The 21375-nt window shown below is 45.0% G+C and overlaps 1 protein-coding gene across 3 annotated transcripts in view; it reads right to left on the bottom strand.

Moving 5' to 3' along the window:
• SPTBN5 (spectrin beta, non-erythrocytic 5) overlaps positions 1–21375 on the bottom strand; it is a 1050196-nt gene that overhangs the window by 600753 nt on the left and 428068 nt on the right. For all 3 annotated transcript variants that reach the window (XR_011283950.1, XM_069638812.1, XM_069638811.1), the window contains exon 26: positions 8885–9030. Coding sequence is in view for 2 of the 3 variants with exons in the window: in XM_069638812.1 (XP_069494913.1) it covers positions 8885–9030 (146 nt within the window). In the remaining variant the exon portion in view is untranslated. The remainder of the gene's footprint in view (positions 1–8884; positions 9031–21375) is intronic.

A 21375-nucleotide genomic window follows, 5' to 3' on the forward strand; every position in this document is an offset into this window, starting at 1 on the left:
CACGGGGGACGGAGGGTGAAGGACAGGCAGAGGGAATGGGGGCGGAGTAGACGGGGCGGTGAAGGAAAGTGGAAGGTGCAGGGAAAGGTACCACTGCATGGCTGAGAGTGGGAGGCTGGGGAGGTTGAGCTACCAGGAACAAGGACTTGTGCAATTCAGCCTATGTTTTGGCAATCCTGATTGGCTGATAAAGACTTTGGGGATTGCGGGGGAGGGGGGAGGCTGTTAGGGAGAATTCCCATTTATGGTTAATTTCCCTCACCTAGTGAGTCCCTCAGCAGCTTTGCTGGATTTCTGGGGGGTTTTTTCTCCACCTGGTAAGAGTGTGAACCTTTTTCCCACTCTTACATGTGTTTTGCCATGTGTATTTCTACTGTTTGTGTGATCTTGGGCTCTGGAGCTACACCACTCCATGAGCCCCACTTTTTGTGTGTGTTACACAGCACCTTCAGTGCAGTGACACAGGGTTGTCTTTGAGACGTCCCCCTGACTTCATTTTTCTGGGGCTGACTACTGTCCCCCAGTAACAGGTAAAGTTGCCATTTACTTTATGTAGTCATTTAAACTGCAGACCCAGTATACCCCATCTTACATGGAATACTGGAAAGGGTTCATTCCTATCCCTTTTTGTCTCTGCCTCTCTGTGCTTTATTTTGCTCCCTTAACACTAAGACTTGGCTGGTGGCTGTGGTATCTACCCTAACTTTTCTACTGCGATCATACTATATGAACGTGGTACTGTTTTAGGCTATTGTATTAGCCTCAAACTTAAACCCGCTTGATCAAATACTTTTTATTTCGGCTCCGGTTGGGTTTTATCACCATTTCTTTTTGTTAAAGTCCTTCTTGTGTTTTTCTTTGCGCGACAAACCAGTTTTGCCTCCTTTGTTCGCCGACCTTTGGCAGGCTTCTGTCCAGAAGCCCTCCTTTGGCGTCTAGGTGTCTAGGTGGGCTGAATGTGAGGGAGGGGTGTAGTCACCCCCTGCACAGGGTCTCCTTGGAGACCCAAGTCGCACTTTGTCTTGATTGGCTGAGGTGGTTGTCCGGGCCAGACAATCCCCCTGCTGAGTGATTGACAGCCAGGCTGTGTGAATGGGGGATTTTGGCATAAAAGGCTGGACTCTTGGGCTGGAAGTCAGAGTCGCCACTGGAACTGCAAGGAACCGAAGAGAAGCGGGGAAGAAGGCAACTGCTGCAACTCCTGAGTCCCGGTGAAGCTCTGCTGCAGTCCTGAGCTATCTACCCTTCAACGACAAGAGAAGATCCAGTCCGGAGTCTTCTTCCCTTGAGCCTGGTGGGATCAACCAGCTCAGCGTCCACAGCCAGAGGATCCTCTTCTTGGTCAAAATCGCTGCACACAGTTGTAGTGGTCCGGATAGCCATCTGAAGAGCCTCTCCTGTTTTAAAGGAGCACACCTTTTATTCACTGTTGCTTTGCTGCTGCTGGCCTCATCCCTGGGTAGTGCAGATCACTCAGATGTCCTCCTTCTTGTCCCCACGAATGAAGCTTCAGGAACCGTTAGTCTGCAGGAACTACCAGGAACAACTGCCGGTGGCACCAGCTTTTCTTCATACGAATAGGGTACTGTGTCTGACTTCGAAGAACTAGGGTGAACCCTTTTCTCCTCACCAACGGCTTGTCCATATGTTCTTTCCCTCTTATAACTTTTGCCTCCCTTTTGACAATATCTAAGTACTCCTGGCAATCTCGAATTGTGAACTGTTCTAACCTTGTGATCCTCAACAACAGGACCCCTGTCCCAGTGACACTGGCACAGGCCTATTGACTTTTATCTACGTTTTTAGAAAGTGTCTCTTGATTCAAAAGTATTGCCTATGATTTTGGTCCCCAATTCGCTTGTGTTAATTCATGTGCTAATTGTGTTTGACTACGGAAACATTTCTTCTCGCAGGTACGCTTCTCTTTCGTAAGACCGAAGTGTCATTACTGTCAAAAAGTGATCGCGTAACAACCGCCAGCAACGTCTTTGTTTCACAACACCGGTCTGTCAAATCCAAAGGTACTTACTTTGCATTGTTCTGCACAAGGGGAATTGGTTGTGTGTAGTGTATTTGAAGTGTGGTTTTAATTTAATAGAAGTGAAGTGTTTTGTAAACAGATGGTCTAAAAATAAATGTACTTTTACTTTTTAACCGGAAACCTTGAGTCAGTGTTTGCTTGAGTCACAGTAATTGTAGTCCTTTGTGTAATCTCTACTACTGCTCATTTCCTCTTGAGATAAGCCTGGCTGCTCTGCTACTGCTACCACTCTAACTGTGTAGTACAGGCGTGTACCAAAGGTGAAATTGTACTACCACCTGTAGTCTTAATCGTGTGTAGTGGTCCCTAAGGGCACTGCCCAGGATTCTGCCTAACAGAGGCATACCATCCACTAACAGCCCACTAACCCAAGGAGGGCAATGGTACCATTTCTAGCCAGTTCGGTCCACCTCCAAGGTCTTATTAACCGATGGCACATGTTTGCTGTAGACTTCTTGCCCCCTAAGAGTAGCACAAAGGTAAAGGGTGATCCTTCCCTGAAACCACACAGCCCTATGAGAGGAACCTCGATATGCATGAACTCAGGGCTGAACCCCAAGCAAAGGAAAACCCTTGGCTGAAAAGAACTCTGCTTCTGCAAAGATGCTGGACGATCAGATGAGCAGAGAGCCACGGGAGAGAGGCAGGCTGAAGCGATGGAAGGCGGAACCAGAGGAAGTAGGAAGTAGGACTGCACTGGGGGTTGCCAAGATAGGTGTACGCAGGAGGCAGAACACTTGGGAAATAGCAATCTGGAAATGAGACTGAAAAGGAGGAAGCTGGTATAGGGAAAACTGTAGAGAAGGAGAGAGGGAAAGTGGGCTAGAAAGATAGAAGCAGAAACAGGGCATTTCAACAACAGCTACCTCAGTCCGGCTCCTATTTAAGTATGAAGCACCGTGGATAAAATTGAGAGGTTCCCCGGAAGTGGTAACTATCACGACAAAACGGTCTGGCTTTCTTTGTTTTGTAATCCAACAGGGTCTTGCCCTGTGAGGGTCCAAGATGCAATCCAAGATGGCACTGTCCTGTCTGGCATGAAGAATTTGTTATCTCGAAGCTCTGTCACTCACCAACGTATCAGGATGCCACAACTGGCATAGTGTTGGGGCCACTGGGCCAGATGGTGCCGGCAGGCAAACACCACCCAGGAGGCGAAAGGTGCCACACTGAGGAGATGGCAGCCTACATGGGCAAAACACCCGCTGCATGACTCTTGCTCAGCTGAGTGGGGTTGTCAAATTACCTTTCCTTTTCCTTAGTATATCTTGGTATTAGCATAATTGACCTAAAAACATTTGACCTAAACCATTTGATCGCATTATTTTGATCTTTTTTCTGGTCAAATGTAATTAAATATATGTATGGGGTGGGTAAGAGTATAGCTTAGGTTGAGGGAGAGTGGGGGGAGTTGCAGGGGGTCTCCCCCCGCATTTTATACCCAAAAAAGGTCAAATAAATTTGATCAAATGTGATTAGGTCAAATGTTTTAGGTCAAATGGACCCAAAAATAGATCTTCATATGATAAAGGCTGTGACAAGGAAGATGAAGTGATAAGGCTCTGATTACTTCCCAATAATCTTTGATACCCTGGGTCTTACTCTTCCTTGTCCTAGACTTGGGTAACCTCCTTCCCACCCATCTGACTGGCCTCTGTCTTCGACCGCTGGGGTCCTGCTTTAGTAAACTTACAGGGTTATAGGTGATTGGTCAGGGTTCTACCAGGACCGGGTAAAAACCTTTTTGTTGAATTTAAATGGCTAGTGCGGTGGCCTGAGCACGGAACATGATTCACTCTTACATGATAAGGACTGTAATGAGGCAGAGTATGTCTTGGTATAATGAAGATTACTCGTACGTATTGTTAGCATTAATCAGGATCAATCATTCGTAAAAATCTTTGGTTTAACATTGAAGACCTAATGGATCACAGAAAAAGAGCAATGGGATAATGGCAATTTCCGATCGGTTCCTTTTATGGAAACACCACAATATTTGCAATTTGCCATGAGGCAGGACTAGTGTCAGTCATGTGGTTATCCTAAATGAAACCAGAGTAGTGTAGAGTTTTTGTAACGCTTCTACACTTCTATAGCAATACAGTCCCCTCCTTTAGCTTTACATTATTTATTTATTTGCATTTTTAAAGCGCTCACACACATCGAGGCGCTGTTATTGGAGTATGTCTTAGTTGTGTATTTATAACGCACTTAATACCCAGAGGATTTTAAGCGCAGACTCAGGGCTCGAATCTGTGTTGCTTCGTGTCGTCTTGCTTCCAAGGCGAGCACGCTGCCGCTGAGCTATCCTCCCTTGATGACAGGTTCTCTTAAGGTTGATGTAGGATGCAGGGATCTTTTGATTGTTTCCACAGATGTATTCACCTCCTGTGCATATAGCAGAGGCCTAATAGTTTCTAAAGATTGTCAATCAATTTAGAGTTTGCGACCAAAGGTTAATTGACAGAACCTTCTTTTCTAATTGTTCTTGATTGTAAAGCCAAAATGTTAGCTGATTTTTCGGCCTTTTCAAATGAATCTTTCTTACTCCTTGCGTCAGCTTTCGATGTCAACCAGCGCGTATATGTCTGCTCCAATCACCATTAAGCCACTGGGTCCTTCTTTAGAAGAGGCCCCATTTCTTATTGCTGTGACATGCTCCTTTTCCTGATGTTTTATTAGCATTTAAACACTCAACAATTAGGACAACCTTCCTGATGGTGATCGATTGAAAACAATGTAACAATACCTTGAAAAAATCCTAAAAGGCACAAAAATACATGCATTACCTGCCTAAAGCTAAGCTCTATCAGTCAGAGCAGAGAATGTTTCTTAAACCAGAACCTTCAGTTACATTAGTATTTTTGGGACAATCGCATTATGAATTCTCCGGTATCCCGCTGGTAATTCCGGCCGGATAACGGGGAACTACTGTACCGTCTCCACCGCCCGATAGCCCGGTATTACCGGGCTATTACAGGCAGCAGAGACGCCGGTAACTCCCCATTCCATGGAGTGTGGAGTTGTCTGAATCACCGGCACCGTTATTAGTAACGGTGCCGGTGATTCAGCCATTTATTTGACGGTAGGGGCCTGAACTCCCGGCAGGTCAGCCCTGCTGGTAGATCAGAGTCCCTACCAGCAGACTTGGTGTTGGCCGTTCCGGAAAGATGACGGTTTACATTGTTACCGGCACCTTATTTCCGGACCGCCCACCTCATAATGAGGCCAAATGTATCAATCAGAGAACCAATCCTCATGCTCACGCCCACTGGATCCGACTCTAGAATTACTATATAGCTGCACTTTACACGAACGACTAGATGTTAGCTGCGTAGGGCATATCCAATCTAGAGTAATGCCACTGAACTCCTGTAAAGGGGAGTAGCCCCATTTTGATACTCATGACATTTTGCAGTGAGACAGCTAGAATCCCACCCTAAGGAAAGTGTGAGCACTGCCCTCTTCCCGGACGAGTGTTGCATGCCACCGTGTCAAGAAAACATAGTGACCCCGGGCTGACATAAGAGTGCCAGTAGGATGCTCTTTCAGGGTCTACTTTTAAAAAAAAAGAACTCTGATCACTGTGCAGCATTGCATCAAGACCTACCTCCAAGCTGCTTCGGCGGGACCGCACCATTGCTATCGGAAGTCTACCCACCCCGCGCGGCAGCATTTTCTTCTCAAAACATAGGCAACGCCACATCGAGCCGCCACGTAAGCAATGATGCAATGCCAGCAATGCTGGCCAAGCTTCCATAAGTATGAAATAAGTATGGAATATGTCTTTCCGCTAACTCTTATTATAAGGGTACATGCTTTAAGCCCCGAACCACTTTATTAACCAACATTGAAACGCTGCATTTCTGCTTTTTAAGATTTAGCGAGATACGTTTATTTTGTTAGGATGACTTAATTCGTTTTATTTTGGACATTATTTGTATCTAACCAGGAGTGACCAATCAAGTCAAGGCATTAGCATCCCTCCAAAGACACATCTTCCAGCCCTGAGGCTTTCATATCTTTCAGAGGGCTCCCAGGGATCCCCGGCTTGACCTTTTGGGATTGACTGTTCAAACTGTAATGAATTTGTGTTTCACTGATTGAAAGATAATAGTATTTGTAGTATTTTTGTGCTGCACAGTCCTTTCTTTATCTTTGTTTCTTGAGTGGTTGCGCCTTACCGTGCCCCGATACCCAAGCACCCTCACACAGTGGTACAGGTGCCACCTTGGCCATAGGTGAAAACGCCCATCTCAAAGAGTTGAGAATTAGGAGGACTGGTCTAGGTGAAGTCCAGTCAAAGGGCCTATTTACAAATTTGGTTGTGCAATGAAAATGTGGTGTTAAATCCGTTAGGGGCACCCTTTTTGGCAGTACCAAATTTACTGCCACTTTTAATGCCCACCAAATGCTGAGATTGGAGCGAAAGTGGGGGTGATACTTCCAGCACATGGCTGCAGGCATCTCCTCCACTTTACCTCCATAAAAAGAAGGATATTCCCAGGCAAAATTACTACCTAAGGTATTACTGCCAAAATCCCATGGACTCTTATGGGCTCATAAAATGGCGATTCCCACAGCCATTGTTTAACTTGTAATTGAGTGGATTTCCTCGAAACTCGTATGAGGTCCAGCGTATGTTAAGTCTTTGACCAGTCCTCTCTCTAAAGAGCAGAGGTCTTCAAACTGTGGGGTGCACCCGCAGCCGTCGGCGCGTCCGCATCTCTGGGGGAGGCGTGAGAGCTGAGCATAAAATATTTAAAAAAAAATGTAAACATATTTTTCCGATTGGAGAAAATGGGCAGGGCTGCTCACATGGTCGGACTGGAGCATAAAACTATCTCAGGCACCAATGAAAAGTGGCCCGGAGTTGCAAATGAATATTCATTCCTTTAGACACAGACTGTTCGAGTACTACCCAAGGGGGTGTTTCTGGTTAAAATGTGATGCAATTTGAGATATTAAAAGAATATTTATTCAGCAACAATGGTCAAAACTACTAGCTGCATAGTGAAGTAACTCATCAAACTGGCCCACATTGGCCAAAAAAGTGGTCCATTTTGACTGGCCCACTCTAGCATTTTGTATTTTTGGTACGGGCATTGCCCTATTGGCCTATAGGCCAGTCCGAGCCTGGCAGCTCATCCATAATGGGCGAGGGGGCGTCCACCCAGTGCCCCCTAACCCATTATGGAGGAGCCAGCCCAGTGAAACACTGAGCACTCCCTCAGCTGCTTTTTCCAGCTGAGGGAGTGCTCCTAGGCTGGCCGAACTGTCAAAGGGAAACACTGTTTCCCTTTGACAGTTCAGTTCCCCCGTTGCACATGCTCACTGAGCCATGTAAGGCTGGGGGCATTTTGCTTTTGCAGCCTTGCATAGCTCATTGGAAATGCTGGCTGGTGCACTGCATGTCTGTATGTGTGAGGGGGAGCTCCTGCGCCTCCTCGCACATTCAGACATAGCAGCCTGGAGTGGGGCATTTCAGCACCCACGCACAGGCCCCTGCAGAAGGTACGTGTTTGTTCATTTATTTTTTATTTAAATATATGGATGGATGTGTGTATGCTTGGGTTATGAGTGAGTGTATTGTGATGGGTGCTCGTGTGAATGATAGAGTGATTGCTGTGTTAAAGTGTGTGTGTGTGTGTGTGTTTGTTTTGGTCCGTTGAGCTCATTTTGGCGAGTAGAGGGTAGAGGGGTGAAAGAGGGTTGTAAAACAAAGGCATTTTAAAAATTCCAAGTTGCACAATCCCCTACCCAAATTCAGCTCTCCTTCTGAGGCGCTGTGGAGCGCAGCAGACAGGGATGGTATTCTTTACTGGATATCTATCATAGATGTCCAGTCAAAAATACCATGATTTCCCCCTTGGCCCCCCCCCAGCACCTTGCATACACACATAATCATGTTGATTGTGTTAGGCACTGTGGGTCCCAGGGGACAGGGATGGTATCTTTTTTCTGGACATCTATCATAGATGTCCAATATAATGCCATCCCCCTGAACCTCCCAGCGCCAATTGCAAACTGTTTGGCTTTTTACCCATTTTTATTTAAGTATGCGCTAAAATGCCAAATTTTAACCCATTATTTAAAAAATATTAACATGGGGAAAACCCCCTAAACGCACCTTGATTGGTTTGGGCTCCCTCGCTGTGCTCGGTCACTATGGCATATCCAGTGGAAATATTTATGCCCCTCCACTTAAAAAATTCACCAGCCACCACTGGCGCTGGGACTGTGCTGGGAGCAGGGTGGGGGGAGCATTGGGATAGTGGTGGGAGCAGGGTGGGGAGAGCCCAGGGTCTGTGGTGTGGTGGAGGGAGCCCAGAGACTGGGTATGAGTGGGATGACGGAGCCCAGCGACTGTGATGGGAGCAGGTGGGGAAGCCGAGGGACTATACTGGGAGTAGGGTGCGGTGATGGCACGCGATAGTGCATAGCCATTTAGACTTACTGTCCATTTGGAATTTTTGGGGGGGCCCGAACTGCCAATATTTTGCTCGGGTGTTGCGCAGGCCTAAGAAGTTTGAAGATCACTGCTCTAGAATGAGCTCAGATTCATTCTAGGGATTGTGGATCAGTAAAGTAGCAGACTGGATGGATGACATCCCAGTTTTGGGGCAGAATTGGCCCTGCAGCCGATGCAGTCAAGTAGTGCACAATACTGGTCAAGTGCTCGGATGCTATTCCCATGGTTACTCCTCTGATAGCAGATGGTCTCTCCCCACTCGTATTTACTGACTAGGCCTTTCCCCTTGCTCCATCACATAGATATGCAGTCCACTTTCAAATCCCAGAACTTCCCCTACTAGGAGGGCAGGCCTCGTGGGGTTGTCTTACCGCAGTTCCTTCTGTTTCTGGCGGATCGCCTTATACTCCGAATGCCCGAGGTCCATCAGGCTGTCGGCGAGCTGCTGGCACGCTGCCACTCTTGGGGCCGATGTTTCCAGCTGATGCTTGAAGATATCATACTTGGCACGGAGCAGCTGCCAAAAGAAAATGAAGGATAAGAGGAAGCTGCACAAAGTTGGACACAACATATCCTCTTGCATGCAGCAACATATACAGGCAAAGAGAAATTAGATACAGGTGGGACTTGATCCCAGTGCTTTGTGTTGCGCTGGGCCCCCCCATTTTGAATAAAATATGTGGCAAGAGGTAGGGGCCAGACTGAAAATTAAAGTCTATGACAGGGGCAATGTTTGAGTGATTACCTTTGCATTAGTAACGTCTCTTTGTGTTGTGGCCCCTTACTAAGCCATACATTCTCAATTCTACTGGGATTATTGTCACAAATATTCCATTAAACCAAGCCGGAGAGATTATACCGCAGAATGGAAAGGGGGTTCTGATGTCTGCCACTGACCTCAAAGCTCAGGGATAAGACATTACAGGCTCATCCATCCAAGCACGCCAATCATACTTCCACCAATTCATAGGGATGCCTTTGCGGTATCACGCACAAAATGGTGGCGTATCGCGTGCATTTGCAGGATATCTTTGTAGAACGATACGTCCGAACTGGCACCCCGTGTGTAAGAAGCAAAGACCAAGTATTGGTGTGGATCTAACATTCTAATAGACGAGAAGGTATGTGTGAGTCGCTGAGCAAACTAGAACGTCCTCCATTGGATTTCAGGAGTAGTCCTCAGACTTTGAATTAATGTAAATTTAAATATCAATGCAAAAAAAGGGTCTTAGGCTCGCACAGATTTTATTTGACTAATTATTTTATATAGCACCCAGTTCCACCGGCTGGTCGATCGATTGCCCTTTAATTCTGGGGCCAAAATAAAGACTTGGGGTGTAAAGGACCAAAACTTGTTTGAAGAAAAATTGATATTACAATGTAGAACATCCTATCACAAGTGAATTCATGAAAAGGTCCGGGAGCTCCTCTACCGAGAACGAACACGGCCAAATAACCTGTTCTCTGGGAAGGTGTCCAGTCGGGAGGGTCTACAACCACACTTTAGCTCGCTGTACCTTACACAGAGGATACATATTAATTTGCTTATCAGTCTTTGTCCCACCCACAAGGGCAGGCCAGCACCGATATGCTATGCAATTCTCCTCTGAACAAGAGTGCCAAATGCAATCCCAGACACATGTTTCAGCCTAGTTGGGCCTCATCAGTGAGATGATGCTGTGCCTCTCTAAGCACAGTGAGCAAGGGGTCCACGTCTGGATTACCCTAGGTAACCTAGGGTGAGACCCCAAGTTCCTAAACATTTAACAAAAGGTCCGGGAGCCCCTCTACCGAGAACGAACACGGCCAAATAACCTGTTCTATGGGAAGGTGTCTGCTCGGGAGGGTCTACAACCACGTTTTAGCTCACTGTTCCTTTCACAGAGGAGAAATATCCATTTGCATATCAGTCTGGTCCCACCCACTTAGACAGTCCAGCACTGAAATGGTAGGCTAATCTCCTCTGAACAAGAGTATTATCAGCAACCACCGACACGTGTTTCGGCCTTGTTGTGCCTCGTCAATGAGGTGAAGCTGAGCCTCTCTAAGGCAGAGAGAGCAAGGGGTCCATGTCTAGATTACCCTGGGTAAGTTAGGGTGAAACCAGACTGATATGCAAATGGGTATATTCCTCCTCTGTGAAAGGTACAGTGAGCTCAAACGTGATTGTAGACCCTCCCGAGTGGGAAACTACCCAGAGAACCGGTTATTTGGGTGTTTTCGTTCTCAGTTGTGGAGCTGCCAGACCTTTTGCATATACTTTTACAAGTGAATAGCAGCAAAACCCACTGAATTTAAAGTTAAACCAATCCCCCACAGGGACATAGGGAGTAAACAAGTTAAGAATGGACTAAATTCCCTCCAATCATCCCTATATACTCAAGTCCGATAGAGAAAAAGATGTGTCTTTGCATGGGTCAGAAACATCTTTTCATCACCTAAATTGGAAAGAAGTCGAAAGTTGAATGATATTTCTGGGATTAAAACCAATGGTAAACATCCCTGTAAGAAACAATACAGCATTTTGCCACCATATGAGAGAAAGCGGACACATCATATACATCAGTTAACCGATAGAACAGCAAAGTGTTCATTTAGGCATCAAGAAAAAAGTACAATGCTTGTCAAATGCTATTTGACCATTGTAAACTATAAAACAACGGAAAGAATGCATGTAAATGGGCGAGGGGTACATTTCATTAAAAACAAAATTGGGTACAATCTAGTTACATAGCAACATCTCAGGCAGTTCTATTTTGTGAAGAAAAAAAACAAATGGACTAACAAGTTCACACATTAGGACTTAAGATTTTCCCCCAACAATAGCACAGAGTGTCTGATTCTGAATTCTGATTCTGAAACTGATGCTACTTATTTGCCCCTGCATTGGGGGCAGGGACAGCTCATCTCGGAAAGCACACCAAACTCAAATGCTGCTGTGAACACACTGGTGTTGCAGACCCAAAACTGGCCGCCTTTTAGGAATTGGTTTTCGGCAGATCTATTAGGCTCTAGATTGTGAATCTTCTTTGTTCACTAATTGGTGTGTTGGCATGCATTATCTCCTTTCTTCAGAACAAGTCTCTTTATATTGCAAGCCCTGAGGAGGACCATAATTGGTCGAAACACGTGTCGACTGACACATCAAGAATAAATATCACTAATACCAACATATTCTCTTGATTAAGTCATTAAAGAAACCTGTGCGCAGGTTGAGATTGAGAATCCCATACACAACTCATTTCCCTGGAACCCTTGGCTGGTGTTCCTGTTGATCACTCTCCCTGCAACCTTGATTTTTGCTGAATAGGAACTAAGGAGGAGAGCTCAGACAAAGAAAGGACCATTATGTTTAGTGCTCTTTCGTATCTCACAATCCGCTGATTCTCCCTCACAGCGCAAGTTTTGGCTCCAGGGTGCGAGCAGATAGAGGAAATGCCCTAGAGTGCCCGGTACAGCAACATCCCAACAATTAGTAAAAGTAAAATCCAAAACAGCGGGTCGAACCTTTAAGTGGATCAATTAACACAGCCCATCACAGCCACACACTCATTCACATCCATGGATGCAATGCCCTTTGGAAAGCCCAACCACCTCAGCTATATAAGCCCAGAGTCACAGTCAGCATTATGGGTGTTTAGAGTGGAATCGGGAATCAGGATTTTGCAGTTAGGTGGAGAGTGAGGAAGGAGAGTGGAGGAATAATGGAGAGAGGAGAGAGGGAGGAGACATGTCATCAGGAGGACAGTGTTCTGAAGCACAATGAGAAGCTTGGTTGGATACATACGGAGGAGGTTTTCTTGAAACAGACATGGGGGTTGGCAGAATTAATCTGGACGAGATTGGTTGGAATCATCTATAGGAACTTTGTTGGAGTTATCTGGATGAGGTTGGTTTGAGGCAGAAGGAGGATGTTAGTTGGACACATCAGGTTGAGGTTGTTTGGAGACATCAGAAGATTGGTTGGAAATTTCAGAAGGAGGTTGGGTTGAGATGCCATGGGTAGTGGCTGATGGTAAACATCAGGAGAAGTGCAGGTATAGCCTGAATATATCTGGCAAAGTTAAGAAGGAACATAAAGGCTTGTTTTGCATAGGACAAGAGGTAGGGGTGCAACCCGGATCATATGGGGTCAAGTCCAAGGTGGGAGGAGAAACAAGCATGTGACATTGAGTCGAGAAGGATGAGGTGCAGGACAGGAGCTGAGAGATGGTGAAGAGGGAAGGGATCAGAACCCTGAGGGAGGTGCTGAATGCCCTCCCGAAGCCCACCATGAAGGGTGGCCAACCTGGGTGCCTCTGCAAAGAGGTTGAAAGGCCAAAGACAGAAGCCATGTGAAGAGCAGAGAAGGGTGGTAGAACCCTTCTAAACAGAAGCCTGACACATAAGAAGAGAGATACCTTAACGAGGACAAAGAAGATGGATGCAGGAAATCCATAAGGCTGAGACAGTGAACTAAGGAACGGGAGACAACTGAGAGTATACAGTGGAACTGCATGTGAACCCCTTAAAACCAAGACGGCGAACCAAGGAAAGAGATTTCAAAGAAGACACAGAAGAAGGGTGCAGGAACTCCTGAAATGACAGACCTGAGAACTAGGTGAGAGAGACCACCAGAAAACCATAAAAGGACACTGCAGGATCCCATTAAACTCAAGACTGAGAATCAATGGAGGAGAATCTGAAAAGAACGAAGAAGAATGTTACAGGTACCTTTTGAGCAAATGCTGAGACCACCGGGAGAGGCTCAGAGAAGGAAGGGGAGGGGGGTTGCAGGAATCCCATTAAGCCAGAACTTGTGCCATGATGCAGGTTTATCTGGAAAGGACCTCAGGGTATGAGAGGACTCATTCAGTTATCTTTGGTTACATTACAGTACTCCGTTATTTTGGCCCACCTGTTTACCCCAAAAGAATGAGCTCTGACTACGTTTCAGTCTTGGCTTGGTCATTGATCCTTGGCACCTTTGTGACAATTAGATATGCAATCAAGTGATGGTAGTGGCTGAAATAATTGGGATGTGCATTGGGGGAGGTATAGCACTCTAGGAATCTGGGGCTCCATTCTGGGAGAAAAAGCAGTTCTTACGGGTGCTCTTGAGCCAGTCTCTGTGGAATGTCATTTAGTTGAGAGAGTTGGTAGTTAGAGTGATGTGAGTCAGGAGGCTGGAGGAGCAAAAATGGGAGCTAGCACAGGGTCATCAGGGATGGTTAGGATAATATGACCCTGGCAGTGCAGAGTGAGTAATAATGTTTATTACTAATTGTTGATGAAAACAGAAGATAGATCCAAGCTCTGGCGCTGCTAATCATTATGGGACAAGACATGTGCAGTAGCCCATCAGATTGGTACCTTAATAGACAGTGAGACCGACTCATGCAGAGTGTTCTGGTATTATCAAAAGGACGATAGATACAAGTTTACAAGCGTGAACCAGAGTTCCACCTGCTAGCTGCAGGACCCCCTGGAAGGGCACAAGAAACAAGTGAAAATGGCAATTGGCAGTTTCATGATTCTGATCAATAAAAGCTGACAAATATGTGCTATATAATATTTTGTTTACTGTGAGGCCAGGTAACCATCCCAAATAAAGCATAATTTGATGATTAAAGAGATATCCTTCAAGTTAATTATACGTTTATTTATGACAGAAGGATCCTTCATCTTCGCACATCATCCAAACATGTATCACAAAAAATAAAATATAAGAATAAAAATGCAAAATTCATCTGCTACTAAATTCTATACCTTTTCCTAAAATAAATTTGACATCCATGTCATCAATATGGATATAACCTCAATAAACCACACAAATACAAACAATAATAAACGTTAAAAACATCTTGACTAAAAAGAAATGTAAATGGCAGTACTTAAAATGTATCTTTTCTCATCTATGCCTCATGTAGATAGCTTAAAACTGCAAAAATGACAGAAGGTGCAGATGTTGGTTTATTGAACCCTGGGCCTCACTTAACGATCTTACACCGATAGCATCCATGAGTGGGATTAACCATTTCCTTTTAATATCATCAAACACTCTCTCCAATGGTTCTCCTTTGAGTCATAGCTTTTGTTTCATTTTCTCTATCTAGTTTTCAAATGCCTTCACGGTCTTGCACCTCCCTATCTTTCCACTCTTATCTCTTTTTATGTCCCATCACGTCCTCTTCGCTCTCAGTCCCATTTTCTTCTTAGTGTTCCTTGTTTTCCTTGTGCCAATTCCTGTTTCCGCTCTTTTTTCCTCTTGGCCCCAAAGTACTGGAACATGCTTCCTCTTTCTCTTCGATTTTTGTCTTCTTTTCCTGATTTCCACCCTCATCTCAAGACTCTTCTTCTCACTAGATAACCTGTGCTTTTCAATATTGTCCTACATGAGTTGCACCGTTTTTACCTCCTTCGGGTTCTGGCCATGGACGTGGAGAGTTCTAGGGCAGACTGAAAGGGGGGATATATATATTATACATTAGCCTGATCCTTGGCAATTGCTGCTTTCTGTTGCTGAACAAACATTCACTGAAGATAGTAGAGGATTCACAATGAAGACCAGGGCAATTACTAATTTACTACATGTCTTGATTCAAGGCTGAGGAGTCTATTCATGCATTACTTGACATGGACACTCGGGTGGACTCATCACAGAAATGTTGCACTAGTAAAAGTGCAAATGTGGACCACATTAGCATTAGGGCAAACATAGCCAAAATGCAAATACATATTCATTCAATGCATGTTTGCAACAGGACAATTAATGCCCTCGTGCAAAAATGAATTGACAGAATACGATTTCGCAATAGGGCAATTTTTACCCTATTGCTAAAACACTGCAAAAATGCAATTCCGTGGTGTGAAGTGTCTGTAATGCAGTGTGAGGGGTCAGCAATGAGAGGCAGACACAAAGTCGTAGTGTCCTCAACATCAGCCATATTTACTAAAAGAAAATGGGGTTGGAAAAAGCCCTATCTTGCCCTAACCAAAAGAGAAGGCCATTGCCCTTAGATCCAGACCCTCGGGGTGGACAAGTGCGGGAGGATAGCCTGAGTGTGGGGTCCTCGGGGAATGGGGGTGAGACATCTGACAGAGAGACGTGGTATTTTGACACACCCCCACCTGACATTCCCTCCACCTGCATAGGGTGTTGTCAGTCCTATCTCATTACCCCCTCCCCAATTCCAACCTGTACCAAGATAAAAGGGGGTATGCGAGAACAAGAAAAAAGGAATTACACATATTATCCTATCATGTACAACAAGGTGATTGTCCCCCTTTTTCTGACAGCAAGTTACCCATTTTTTCCACCATCCCTAGAAGAGACTACGACTCACAGAATTCCTCCCAGAGCATTCTCCAGAAACCACTTGGATGAGGAAAAAGAGCTGTGAAGATTACCCATAGGAACCAATGCACCAGGGATTCCTATGGGCAGTTGCCATTTTGTCCCAATAATGAGGCCAGACAAAATGAGGCCTCCCACTACAACCGTTCCCACTTGAAATCTATCAAGACTCCCAGTCACTATAAAAAGCAGATCACACAAGCACACTTTGAGGGAGGTGGGGATGTTGGATGAATCCGAGGGGCCATGAGGAGAATTCAAGCTGAAAAGACTCTGGAAGGCCTGGAGAACCAAGTACTGCCTAACTGCCAAGCCTGTGAGTACAGGGGAGGCTGTAGTGGGGCGAGGGAGTTCCAAACAGGAGGGCCCAGGCCTTTGAGGGGCAGGTGGTATGACCCTGACCTCAGAAAAACATCCCCTTGTGCTCTTGCTGCTCCCAAAACTGGAAAAAGGAGTGCCTGCTAAGTGGGAGCAAAATAAAAGAAAGTACATTATGGTACTGGAAGTCCAAAGACAATTTTGGTGAGACAAACTGAGCAAGGTGGAACACGAGTAAGAGCAGAACTTCTGGGGCAAAGGCAAAAGTATTGGAGAAGAGCGACGGACCAAGGAACGAGAGCAGTGGGTCGTGAACCCCAGGAGTTCCCTACAGGAGGTAGTTTCCTCCAAAAGGCTGTGAAAGACACACAGAGAAGGCCACATCTCAAAGCAGAACACTGCATTGTGTTTCAAGGATGCAAACGACAATCCCGGGCGAACAGCAGAGTTGGGGAGGCGAGGCCAAGCCTGTGGTACTAACCTCGACTGAATTGGAAAACTGTAAAGACAAGTAAGAAATGCACACAGCAGGTGAGTTGGCAAGCGACCTGAGACACTGGTGTGTGTTAAGGAAAGATTGAAGTTGCAACATTATATCACAAGAGAAGGCTGCACGCGTGTGGATGAGACGCAAAGAAAGGCAGACCTGTGAGTGAACTTTGAAGTAAGGATAGCTGTGAAACCAGCGATACTGAGTGACTGAGTGATCCAGCAAAAGCAAGCAGCCCACTCGAAAGTCTCTGTGAAAGGCGCATTTTTTGTAGCGATACAGTGAATGAACTATAAAAGTGAAGTGATCAAAATTAACACCGAAAGAATGGGAGAGTAAAACGCTGAAACATAGAACTTTCAGTCAAAGTCTTCCTGCGGAGGTCTGTAGACAAAGCCACGCACATTGGAAAGTCTTTGACCTCCGGAAACGGTCTGAGCTCAACTGAGGGAGACCCGAAGTGTAGTAAGTTTGGGGAAGGGAGCCCCTGCGAGTATTGTGGAACTTTTGTTGAAGAGGTCTGAGCCCAAAAGTGGGGTCCGACATGAACCTTTGATTTGAAGAAGTCTGAGCCCGACCGAGGGGGACCGGCATGAACCTTTTGTTGAACGTTGTGTGGAAGATTGGAAAGAGAGACTTTAACGTGGAAGGCCAGACGGTCCTTGATCAACGTTATGAACTCCTTTGTTTTAAGAATCTGAGCCAGAGTATGTCATGCTGCCTAAAGGGACCGCCTTACTCCGTGCTGTTCAACGTGGGGAAGAGAGCTGACTCAGCCATCTTAATCCTTTATGTTAGAACACTGTTTTTCCTTTACATACAATTTTTCCCATGCTCCCATTTATTGTAATAGTATAAGGGCAGGCAATAGGTTTACTTAGTATAGGCCATTTTGTTTTGACTGACACATCTAGGACTGTTTCATTTATTGTTTGATGATAGAGCGTGCTCCCATCTTGAAGAGATAGGGCAAGGCAGGAGTTTATCAACCCTCTTTCTCAATAAACACCCTTGAACATTATATCTCTTTTGTCTGTCTTCACTTGTGCTACCATGTCTCCCTTACAGGAAAGAAAGTCTTGTATAGTTTTTATGATGGCAAAGAAAAATGTTTAACTTTTAACAAAGGCTTGATATAATAGAGTTCTTTTTCAACAGCACCTTGGACTTCCTGGTAAACTCTTCTGCCAGGAACTCCTCTACTGAAATATTCAATTTCAACAAAGATTTATTGAAACAAAAACTCCTTTACAACACAATATTCAATTTCCTGGTATTCTCCCCTGCCAGGAATAATCCCATTTTGGCTCAGTCAAATCCCCCGGGTATCTCTCCTGCCAGGTATCTTTTCCAAAAGGTTCCCTACCGTATGCTCTCACCAGGTCTCCACACAACAGTCATATTTCCCTTAAATATCACACAATTGTTCTTCCTCAGTGGTATAACTTTGTTGACTTCAGTTAGGACTTACATCAATTTCCCCCCTGATAGCATCGCCTATATGAGGGTTTGTCCAAGCTCCTTCTGTCAACCTTTCTTACAATCTCTCTTGGTTCTTGGCAATGCTTGTTCCAGGTTTTAGCCCAACTGACATCACATGTCTGGAGAATTGTACAACTCTTGCCTCCTTGTTTCTATTTCAATGTCTTTTTGTTTTAAAGCAATGCTGGTTCCAGGTTTCCGCCAACTGACATCTCTTATCAGGAGAATTGCACCATATTTGCCCTCTTGTTCTCTCTCTGTAATGTCTACTTCGTCGGTAGTCAAAACCTCCCCTTTATGGTCCGTGTGCCTGTCGGAATGCCCTAGGGTTCCCGCTCTCACTGGGCCAACTCACTAGTGTCTCCTGGCATCTCCAACTTGTGGCACGTTGCTGCGATACGGTATTGCTTCGGGGATGGCTTCTGTGACTTGTCAAACCCTCTCTCAGCTCCTTTGCCGGCCTCACGTTTCCTCACTGGTAAGGTTGCTGCCATTCAATTCGACAGCGCTGCTGACAACCTCTCTGCAGCTGCAAGTGCCTTCGCAGTACTCCTCGCGAGCCCATCATTCTCCTCTGGGTCTGCCGCCACTCCAGTGCATCAGAGTGACAAGAGGCAGTCCGGGAACATCACTCTGCTTCAGCTGGGCTCCCTCCCGTGCTTCTGCCTCTCTCTGTGACGCCCCCCCATCCCCCTTCAACTCTGCAGACTGTGCAGCCTAGTCCAACTTCTCCTTTACCTTCCTTCACCTGCGGGTGATTCTCTGGTTTAAATGTCCCACTCAGTGTATTGTTTGGATAACAACTAGACTGCATGTTCTTCTTGGCAGTATTATTGGTCCTCATTGACTTTTTATTCCTCTTGTTCTTTCCAGTACTTAAAGCATTCTGGGAACTGGAGTCCAAAAGATCACTATAGTGTTTTAAGTTCTTGTGCTGAACACATTTATCAACATAACAATCATCATAACCATCAGGTGCCAAATACGTTTTAGAGGGGTTATACATATGTGAAGGATGAATAAAGTTCTGCTTAAGATGTTTAACAGAAATGGATTTTAAGATCTTACAATTAAATGGTTTTGAAGGATGACAGCAGGCCATTAGAAACTCTGGGATTAGGGTGTCTTCTCCACAGTCAAGGGAAGAATGCCACATCTCTCTTGTCGGACCCATCCCGTCTCCCCGACAGTCATCTCCCATGTGATCCACCCTCAGAAGACCAACCCCAGGATTCAGGATCAGGTAGTGGCTGCCTTCCCCTGGCCACATGGGAGGACACTTTAGGCCTGGGATTAGTGATGACTCTGCAGTATTCATCACAGAGGCTATATTAGTCAGTGGGGTGCTCTGACATTAAAAGCTGATGTTAGCCTGGCTCATTGACCTTTCCGAGAATTACATAGTATTTCAACTCTGCATAATACAGCGTTGGTATGGTGTCCCTGCCCAGATCTCTCCACATATAGAAAATCTGGGCTCCTTTCTGCATAGTCTTTTAGCCAGCCTAGCTAAACTTTAGTCATTTCGTTCCCCCCTGTAAGAGACAATGGATGCATGCACTTTGCCATTTCCCAGAGTATCCTAAACACATGCATACTGTTCTCATACTTTCCCCGTAGTAACAATGGTAATGTGTGTCCTTATATAGCACTGTTATAGGTGTTAATATTACCCAATGTAATAGCTCAAAATGATCGAGCTTAGAGGGATCAAGGGCTGAGCCGACCCTGCTATGTTATTCAAACTTGTCAAGTGCAGGTTGGCACTATGACAGGCGAGCGCTGAACCTGTGAGCTATCCACTCATCGTAAAGATAAGCCCATCTTCTGATATGCTGAACATTCTGAGTATGTGTGTTCTTTATGAAACAGGCAGTGGTGGTATTAAAACCTGTTTTTTGGTCCCAGTGATTATACTGTAAAACTGCTTTAATGTTCATCATCATATGACTTCCAAAAAATGGCAAAAATTGATTTTTTATTGAGTTCTTTAATGCACCAACTCATAGGAGTTGACTCGGGGGAGTTTCATAACGCGCTAACTCACGGGACTTCAAAGCGCCTGGGAAAAACAAAACAGGACATTAGGTACAATACAAAGCTATGACATCTATGCAAGGAGGAGGAAGCGTGGGAAAGGTTACACACTCAAGAAGTCTGACTAGTTACAGCTGGCGTACATAGTGCGGTTGATGCCTTGGCTAAGGTACCATGGGTTACAGATATGATGGTGCTTGCAGGTTATTTATATTAGAAAAAACATAAAACAAGTGGGCATGGGAACAAGTCGGGTAATGTGTAGGTTCCATGTCATTTCATCATGGGATATATATATATTTTGAAACCCCATTAAAAATCTCCGTTATAAAACCGCAGTAAAAACAAAACCTGTGAAATTTCATCCCGTGATGAAAGGACGTTGTACCCCTTTTGTAGGGTCAAGGCAGGTGAATTCGAGATGATCAGGCAATGGCTAAAATTGGCCTTTGGGGCAGAAGTGTTAGTCATAAGGTATAAGTGAGGTAGAGCCAAGTATAGCTGTCATGGAGTGTTCTCTTTGGTTAATGTATGCAGGCATATTGGAGTAAGATCTTTTGGTCATGGAGACAGATTTTCACATTCCTTTTGAACCACTTGAGGGTATATTATGTTTTATAGATTGTGGGGATATTGTTCCAGATTGCTGATGTAATACTGTGCGGGATCTTCCTCTTTGTTTGTTTCTTTTGAACCAGGGTGAGGTTAGGTTGTTTTGGTTTTGATTTCTGTCAATATATCTCTCTTATTGTGGTTTATTTTTATATGGAATCGAAATTTGGGATCATTTATTGTAAATGTATACACATTTATTTGGTACTACAGTCCTGAGGAAGACCTTGTGTAATAAGGTTGAAACACTTGTTGGCTGTTGCTACTATATAAACACATTTTTGGAACGGACTGGTCTATCTACTGAGTCAATGTGACTGAATTTAATATTTGAGTTTAAATGTGATGTGGCACAAGTGATCATTGCATTCCAAAGGTTAGGTTGTTAGCCTGTGATGGTCTTCGTAGTCTTGTAGGTATACATTTCTTTATGTAAGTGTTCAGGCATTTAAGAGCAATGTTATGGAGGATTTGAAACATAATACAGTCGATTTTGTGTGTTTTTTCTCTTTGCAATGAGGGAGCCAGTTCAGGTTTTTCAGGCTTGGTGACATATGGTCCCAGGGCTTGAGTGCCAAAGCAAGTCT

This window comes from Ambystoma mexicanum, chromosome 14 (genome assembly GCF_040938575.1).
Source record: "Ambystoma mexicanum isolate Mex_15411 chromosome 14, UKY_AmexF1_1, whole genome shotgun sequence".
NCBI lineage: Eukaryota > Metazoa > Chordata > Amphibia > Caudata > Ambystomatidae > Ambystoma > Ambystoma mexicanum.